Consider the following 9,573-nt stretch of genomic DNA (forward strand, 5'->3'; position numbering starts at 1 on the left):
TGTCCATTCGGCTTACCTAAGACAGCTTTCCATACGCTCGCCAATTCCACACCCTCCATTCTTGTGTAGATTTTGTCCCGTAAGTGAAGCCAATCTGTGCTGAAAAACCGAGAAGCACTGTACAGCTGTTTCATCCTTATTGGGAATCATCAGCAGTGCGCATCTCACAAAACTCCGAAGAGTCTCGAACCCGCGACATCCCGGCTAGTTGTTTGAACACTTAACCGTTCGGCCACCAGTGACTGATCAGCAGTGTGAGTAACTCTCAATTAGACAGGATATAGCGCCGCTCATCCTTCAATCACGTGTTGACTGGCTCCTTGAGCAACGGCTACAGGACGAAATCTCCACAAAAATCCCAACCCCCCTCACATTACCAACAATATATAAGTAGCTCATTGGAAGAATAAACTTCACCCGATGAGTGAAACTTCTATCTGAGAAGTCGTTGCTCGAGGAGCCAGTCAACACGTGACCGCGTGATGTGGATCCCGTGATTGAAGGATGAGCGGCGCTATATCCTAAGTGCGAGTTAATCACACTGCTGATCAGCCACTCGTCGGTGAACGGTTAAGTGTTCAAACAACTAGCCGGGATGTCGCGGGTTCGAGACTCTTAGGAGTTTCGTGAGATACGTGCGCACTGCTGATGATTCCCACTAAGGATGAAACAGCTGTACAGTGCTTCTCGGCTTTTCAGCATAGATTGGCTTCACCTACAGGACGAAATCTCCACAAAAATCCCGAATCTCCCCAAACTACCAACCCTCCATTCTATTCGCGCCGTGATGCTTAGTAATTTCCACCGTCTCGACTATCAGCCGCTGTGGTGTGAATCGCAGTCCCCGTCTTAAAACTTCCACATTCTCCAGATCTGTTCTATATACCGTGTCTAAGGCATGTACCACCATCGCTGAATCTTTGACCAGCATTTGGTATTCTTCTGCATTCCTTGGTGGTTTGTTAATACTTCTCTTATGCTCAACAATTCTGGTGTGCAATTCCCTGGCAGTTTGTCCTATGTAAACCTTAGTGCAACCGTTGTACTTAATTTTATATACACGGTCCTCTTGTCCTCAAACATTCATTCTGGTGAGTCTACACCACCATGCGAAGATGTGAGCCCCGGAATCTGATATATGAGATCAACGTGTTACTACCGCTGCACAAGCGTACGCTGAACGCATCTGAACTTTCGCGTTTGAACAGGCGAACTAGTTCACAATTAAGCGATGCGACTGGGTTGATCGATGCCTTGGACGATGACTCACTGATTAGCCTGATTGTATTGATCTACTTGCCCGCCTGTCAGGACTTCAAAGCCAGGTAGACAGTTTGGAATCCACATGGGTTCTCTGTAAGCGAACATATTAGCTACCACTGTGTCCATGAAATTCCGAGGTATGCCCTATCAGATCGAGGGAAGTGGACTCTTTATGTGCCTGCAAACCAGTGATCACTTACTGCTGGCCAGATATGTTTTATATTACCGCACATGTGACTGCAGTCATTGCTCCAGGGAACATTATTCACTTGCTTCATAATGGGACGGAAGTGTTCATTCAATCGTTCTATCAAACATTACCGGTCTTAAAGGATATCGTAGCTTGTAATGCAAGCACGTTGTCAAACGCCACCAGAAAATGTGCACTACACTTTGTCGATAATATAGTTCAACAAGCTGTCTTCCTCTAAATGGGTAACACAGGGCTATAAATAGATGGCAGTTAAGGGTCCCTTGAGAAAAGCACATACATGTGCCATTCAACGGTATATTTAACTGAGTAAATGCAATCAACACAGTCTTTGCCGATACGCTGAAAACGTTGATTCGCGCCTCTAATTCTAGCAGTTACATGTGCAATTGAGCCATACACCTCAACTCTTGTTCAATATAAAAGTTCCTTCTGTAGAGTTCCGGGTTTGTATAAACAAGATGAATCCTAAATTTAACAAAACGGACAGTTCTATTTTCAGATTTAGTGCGTTTTCAATAAAATCTTTGCATACTGAGGTTTATTGAGGACATCTCTTGATGCTTCTCCATATATATAATGAAGGGTCAAAAAGGGACAGAGTGGCTAGCTGTGTTCAGGTGATAAGTGGTGTTCATTGATCGATGGCCAGTTCAAGCCTGCAGTCCGAATCGATCGTGTTTGTCCTGAATCCACTGGTCTGATTGCCATCGGCCCCAGAAGCCATTCAAATGATTTTGACTTCTTGGAGGAGATTAGTCTAGTACCTAGGCAATTAATTAAATAGTGAGTCGTTTTATTCCCGCCTTTAGTTCTCCATCACGTGATGATTGTGATCCTGCCGTCACCCATGAACAAAATGACAGATTTACTCACGGACTGTCAGCTAGTCTTATAGGTCCATCATTAAAACTGGTAAACTGTAGAGAGGTTGATTGCCAAAGCACTAATGCGAGGAATTTGGTGGGCAGGCCGATGAGTTTAGAGGCTCCCTGAAAAGCAGCCGCTTGTATAGTACCATCCTGGCAACCATCAGTCACTTTAAATCTGTTGCATTGCTTTTTTTAACGGAATCAACATACTGGAACTTTCATGGTAGTAAATAGGAATGCTTTAGTTTATCACCAGACAAGAATAGTTGCTGGGATCCCGTTTGTGCCAGAAACCTTTCTGCTTTGTCAACCAACAATTTACCCTTCCTTTTCGATTGTTTCATCTTTCCCAATTGGTCTTTTGAACGACGTTGGACCCACACAGCTAAACCTTTACTCCCGTTTTCCACTGACTCTATCTTGCTTCGAAATGCAGTCCAGTAATGAGCATCACGGCCCATCCAGTCCAGGAAACTTCACGGAAAGGGTGAAGTTTCCACACCAATTGTGAAATGTAGGGTAACAAGGAGGATGAATTGAGTGACATTTTGGAATTGTCTTTTCTAGCGATCAGTACCATTTTGTGGGTGATTTCAGCGTCTGCTCAGACATTCTGCCAGTCATATTGTAAAACACACCTTGAGTTGTACCCCACCGCTGGTCTGTTTGCAACCACATAGTGAGTTTTATTTAAGTGGATAGAAAAATCCACTAAGTGTGAACTATGTATAGATACGTGTATAGATGGGCGAACAATACACTGGCAAAAAACACTAAGCTACCTGAAAATTTATTTGGAAGAACCAAAATCATCAAAAGTCATGCACCCGTTAATTACGAAATTCTGGCGGGAAACACGAAGTGAGAGATATGGGTGACAGATTATAGATAGTTTATTTTATTAACAAAGTGCACCTATCCGAACTTCGCAACGAACTTTACGTGGTTCAGCACAAAACTAAAAATGCACAGGTCTCCAAACGGACCTTCCTGTCATTTCCACTTGAAAACGTAAAACTTAAAAAAGGAGATTTCACTAGAGTCTGAGGAGGGCGTGTGTCATCCCGTCTTACGACAAGGTTGTGACAGGGTTGGTGCAAGCGTGGGCCTGAACCCATGCTGCTTACGCATATATCGCCGCAAATAATCTACAGTTTTACGTCTCGGTTACCCAGTGAGATTCTGAAATTCTGATGTTGTTTTACGCTACAATCGTCGTGACCCACAAAATAAATGAGGAGGAAACTGACTCCCCCCCCCCTACTAAAGGACAACCAAGACAAAATTAGAGGAACAATGTGATATGCCGAATCAACTGCAACAAGTGCAACAAATTCTATGTTGGACAAACTGGGAGGAAATTATGCACACGAATAAAGGAACACAACGCAGCCGTCAGGGGACATGACCATCTTATCCTTGATATCCATACACGAAGACCAAGAAGGCCACAAATTCACTATGGAAAACGTGAAATTCTTGGCATATGAGAGCACCATGCGGGAATTCCTGGAGGCATGGTACTCTACGGGTGATTCGATCAACCGATGCATTGAATTGGATCGAATTTACGCGCTACTACGTGCAAAGGACCAACTGCTCCACGGGAATACTCCAGGAGAGCCAAATGTCGGATTCACGAATCAACAAGCAAGAAACTGCTTGGAGTCGGATCAAAAAAGGTCACAAGCCGGAACCCTGAGAGGTCAACGACAGAGGTCACTCCAGCCTCGATCAGGGCACGTGGTCATCGACCGATCAAGAAACAGGGTAGCAGATCAACCAATGGAACCGACCGGCCGAACATCCAGTCGTGATCGAAGGGCAACCCCAGCCAGCAGCCAGCAAAACCCGGAGAGGTTAACGACAGAGGTCACTCCAGCTTCGATCAGGGCACGTGGCCATCGATCGATCAAGACACAGGATAGCAGATCAACCAATGGAACCGACCGGCCGAACATCCAGTCGTGATCGAAGGGCAACCCCAGCCAGCAGCATGTATATTAACACACACAACACTACTCAAAACACAACCAACAACCCATCGCTACGCTCCATCAAGCTCCCTAACAACGCACTGATCACGTCTCCTCGATTGGCAATCAAATTGCCTAGCTCAGCGAGCAAATCAATGACCATCTACGCTACCTGAACTACCAACATTCTTTTCCATGGCAAAGTTACTCAACCTGCTTATCCCAGTATGTTCTTTCTGCTTTGATATCACCAATAAAGTGGGTGCAGTGTTTCGTAATTTAACTAACCGAGCAGTTTAAAAGGTTTTAATAAACCACGTTTGATGTTTCGAGTTTGAAGATGCATAAAGAGAACTTATCTAGTGTGAGGGTGTCATCCATCAAGGTAACTTCTTTCCTCTTCTGAACAACGAGTGGATGTATTAACTCACCTGAAGATTGGGACCTTGGCTTGGAAGTGTAGTTTCCACCATGCTGCTGAGCTGAACAGCCAACGTGACCACCTATCCTCCGAGTTTCCTTCATGTGAACCGCTCTTCGGAAAATGTATATGGACTGCTAAACACTGGCGTGGCGCCTCACCAATCGGTCAGTTGAGGATTTCAACTGCATCGAGAAGCTTCAAGTGAGATTTCCTCCTTAGCAAACAATATGAAAGATATCGGCACAGTAACTGACGCAAAGAAAAATGAGTTGGACGAGAGTTTCAAACGATCTAAATTCAAGCTCTTTGAGTACTTTTCCGTCTTTCTGGGTCATTATTCGTCATGCTGCACCAATTCACAATAGGAGACAAACGAGAGATTCACCTGGGTTGCAGGTGAGTCTCTCGAAAGAACCAAATCAGTTTGCAAATGAGTGTACATTCGCTAATTCCGTGCAATTTGGTTTCAAGTAGAACATAAGGTTGACGGAAACCCGGGGACTGCGCCTACCTGATGAGCCCCAAAAGGGCGAAACCGGTCGTGGACTGTCGACGGATTTTCAGCAAGCTTATGAGTGATCTTTACTGACAAAGGACAGGTTGACGATATGACTATTTGCTCTCAAATTGGATTCACCCCTTCCGTAGACGGAAGCTGCTGACAAACCTGTTTTATTCGGTAGATGACTTTGTCCGGTGATTTGACCAATTTGTGGCCAAACGAAGTTTTTCCGTTAAACGAATAAACAAATCAGAGCGAAATCAGCTGACTATCGGTTCTTAGTGTCAAAACACAATATTCTTCGGGCAAATGCCAAGGGGCATTATACGTCTGTCGTATCCTTGTTATCATTCACCAGCACTGTAGATTACACGATTTCTCAGGAATACTCAGGCGCGCCACCTACCGGCACAAGCGGCTGATCAGTGGTATAATCAGCTTGCATTTAGGCAAACAATATTTGTATTTTATCATTCAGTCACTCAGTTGGGGTCATGCTATTCAATGTTGGCGGTTATTTGAGCAATGACTGCTCGTAAGGAACGTCCACTTTAATCAATCACTACTAACTGAAGAGTATGGTGTACGTGTACCGTCTGGAATATTGTAGATTTGGCTGCCTTCCGAGGATTGCTAGAGGCGCACCATCGACGAATTCAAACACGTCTGAAGGAGTCGTACTTGCTCAGAATCAGCTAATAACAGGGGAGCCAAGTTAGGTCTGTTTTTAATTGTTTAAAGGCGTTCCCGTATTTACCGACTGATTATCACGTGCAATTCTGGATGCACTTTCTAGTCAGCATTCCTATGTACGATGACTCGTGGTATTAATAACCCCTTCACAGTTTTAATCAGCTCAGTACTAACATCTGTATTACAGCCAGCAAAGAACTGACTCGTGGAAGGAAAAGAAGAGGAAACTTTCGTTTATTTTCTACACCCTTAATTGTTCTAGAATTTAACCCACTAACGCATGTAATATTTTGATCGGTGGAGCTATGGAAAAGGCGCTTCTGGCAAACATGCAAGTTGTACATAAATTTCACTTTCTCACCAAAATGTATTCCGGCTTTTTTCCAAACTGCTCGTAGATATTCGAGCTCGTCTTTCCAAGATATGACATGTTATGTTTAGATTCTGATCCATCATATTTTGCGCTAATCAATTCCTGTGTTTTGTGGACGACAAAATGCAGTGATGTTTTCCAGTACCAAATCACTGACATTTTTCTTCAGTAGTGTTGTAATTTTGTTCATTAAAGAGGGATCATCGAATCCTCATCAAGAAATGCTACTGAAGAAGGAGTTTTTTCCAAAAATGCAATATAGTCTATCATCATAAAAGAATTTTTTTCGTTTGAGCGCATTGGACAGCAGACATTTAATCAATTCAGGTGTGTCTCCAAATGAAAATTATCAGCCTCACAGATTATTTTCCATTGTTTTATCAACTACCTGATTAAATATTCATAAACTGGATTGCTCGCAAGTCTGGACTGTCTCCTGATTATCAAAGACGCTTACGTTTGTCTGCAAAAGTTGGTTTTGTTCTCCTCTGGTTCGTCTGATAGTAGCTCACTGGACGCCACAGTCAAACTAGGCTAACACAAACACAAATCTCTTATTTTTTGTGACAATACGGTTGATTTTCGAGAACTACACTCATCTGAAAGTCAATTTGGTTTTCACCCGAGACTCAACTGAATCTCTCGTTTATGATATTCTACAACTGAATATGCTGCACATAGGCCACCTCATGTTTCAGTTGGCAAGATATTCGAGGCATCGCCGTATATTTCCATAAAGGAAACTACTCATAAGGTTACTGAAAACTCTTCGACAGCCCACGACCGGTTTCGCCCTTGTTGGGGCTCATCAGTTAGGCGCAGTCTTCCGAGTTTCCGTCGACCTTATGTTCTATTGTGTTCATATTTGTCGAATCCTTGCCCGACAAAGCTGAAGTTTCCATTTGGCTCAATGTCGGTTTCGTTTTTTTATATGCTGGTGTCATCTTCTGGATTCTCTTTGAATTGAGATTCTGGGTTCCATCCAGGGGGAGACACCAAGAACAGACTCGGCAAAAAATAAAAACAACAATGTTTTCACATTTTTAATTGACTGTACACATTTTTCTGAGCAGACAATTTCCTCTCAAACGGGACGTGATCACCAGTGCTGAAAAAAATTCCTATAAAAGCATTTTCTTCCCATGGAGGTATTCAGGGCTTAGTTGTTTTCGATAAAAATAACAGCTAGAACATATTTTTTTATGTTGTATAAAATATGATATACACAGATGCCAAACTGTCCATAAAAGTGTCAAAAAATGACGCTAGTTATATTAGCTACTTGAAATTTGGGGAGGTAGGACTACGTCGGCTTCATTGCACCCGTCCCTGGAGAGTACAGTCTGGTCTTCGCGTTAGTGCAACGTCAATTAACTAAAAATATCGTGGATTCCATCATCCAATGCAAATTAGGTTACTGAAAGGATCGAGCTAGAAAAAAGAATCAGCTCTTTCGTAAAGGCAGGCAAGATAGACCTTGTGAGAATTTCATCAATATGCCGTGTGCGTCGTAGGACATTTCCGAGTACTAGGCCCAAAATTTCATCTCACTTTTTATCTTAAGTAGTTCGGCTAAAGTGAGGTTAAATGTTGATGCACTGCAGTCCATCCCGTATGAGCACATTTGTAAAAATGAGTCTCTCTCCCCGTTACAAAGTTTGACTATTTGAGTACAGCTGATCCACTCAAACGTATGCTTTAGAACATGAGTACACATTCGTCTCGTCGGGGAACAAACTGGAGATCTCTGCGTACAGTTCGACTTGCTCGAGAATACTGCACCTAGGCATGTGCCTGTTCTTTGGTTGTTGGTCTGTTCGCCGAGCTTGGCAGTTGGATTGCAAACGTTTCATCACCAATCGAGGTGACACCGTCAGTGCAGGGTTGAGTGGGTTAATTCCTCCTCTTCTGCCTGTGATTATATAAAGCTTGTAAACAGTATCTGGTTGTTCTGGAAACGGTCGTCGTGTAGTTTGATTGGTCTGTGAATCTCACGTGGTTTCAATCTCCTGTGTCTGGTTGCTACGTAGGGTGCATTCATTTCGGCAGTTCTGTATGTGGTTGTCATGCTGTGATTCGGTCGTTTCCTTCTTGCTTTGTGGGGTGGGTTTTGCTCATTTGATTGGCCTTCTGTTTTTCGTGGTTGCCTTCCTTTGACCCAATTAGTCCGTTGGTCGCCGTTAGGTTTCTTAGCTCCGAGTCACGTGACCGTGTGGTTCTTTCGACCGTAACGGCTGATAGACTGGGTCAATGTCGATGTGTTTATTGATCGATTTTTGTGTGGAGTACCACGCCTCGGCAAATTCTCGCTCCGTTTTGTTCTTGCGTGAGCGAGTATTTGAACATTATCCCAACTGAACGTGTGTCCTTCTCTCCGTGGATTGAGACGAGTGACATTGGTTCACGTCTTCTACTGGCAAGCTTGTGTTTATGTATTCTCGTAGCAAGTTTTCTTCCCGCTTGGTCAACACAGTGTTTGTCGCAGTCGTTGCATTCAAGTTTGTAGACCACGTTAGTCTTCTTCAAAGTATCCAAACTTCCCTTTGTTTTCGAGAGGGTTCTTCTCAACGTGTTTGTAGGCTTAAAGGCGATCGCAATTCCATGTTGCCGTAGGTGTCGTGCAGTCATTTCCGCCACGTTTCTGATATACGGCAGCGTAATCTTCCTCTGTTCTGGTTGTGTTGACGGATCAGCCTGATGTTGGTCTCGTAAGCACCTCCATATGAAATTCCTCGGGTAGCCGTTATTTCGGAATGTCTCGAAGAGTCTTCGTTCTTCATTTTTCTTCGCCTCTGTTGTGTTGCAATGTGTCTCTATCCGCTTGAATAGAGTTCGAACACAGCTCCGCTTGTGACAGTTCGGATGGTTGCTGTGGTAATTCAGAATCTGGTCCGTATACGTTTCTTTCCTGTATACTTCAGTTTGTAGTTGACCGTTTGTTGTCCTTGTTACGAGCACATCTAGGAACGCCAAATTGTTGTTCTCCTCAGTTTCCATTGTGAACTGGATGTCGGGAAACACGTTGCTCAGTAGTTTCTTCGCTCGTAGTTGTTCATTGTTCTTTACAAAAACGAATGTATCGTCCACAATGAGTTCAGGGTGACCCCATTGGCGCTCCTTTGATCTGTTCGTAATATTCTCCATTGAACCCAAAGTAGGTTGTCAGGCACAGATCTAGTCTAGTACATATTTCTTCCTTTCCGAGGGTTCCGTTGGTGTTTCCGCGGTTATCCAGGAGTTCGGCGACCGGCGTCCGTGC

General features: G+C 43.7%; 1 protein-coding gene across 1 annotated transcript; it reads right to left on the bottom strand.

The window, feature by feature from the left end:
• Positions 1-372: 372 nt before the first annotated feature.
• T265_13803 (hypothetical protein) lies at positions 373-8,382 on the bottom strand (the record flags this gene model as incomplete). Its single annotated transcript, XM_009170583.1, has 5 exons — positions 373-521; positions 766-1,045; positions 5,187-5,292; positions 8,070-8,226; positions 8,310-8,382. Coding segments are annotated over 5 exons (765 nt in total), but the record flags the coding sequence as incomplete, so codon positions are not given.
• Between the last annotated feature and the right edge of the window lie 1,191 nt (positions 8,383-9,573).

Source organism: Opisthorchis viverrini, assembly GCF_000715545.1.
Source record: "Opisthorchis viverrini unplaced genomic scaffold opera_v5_102, whole genome shotgun sequence".
Taxonomy (NCBI): Eukaryota; Metazoa; Platyhelminthes; class Trematoda; order Opisthorchiida; family Opisthorchiidae; genus Opisthorchis; species Opisthorchis viverrini.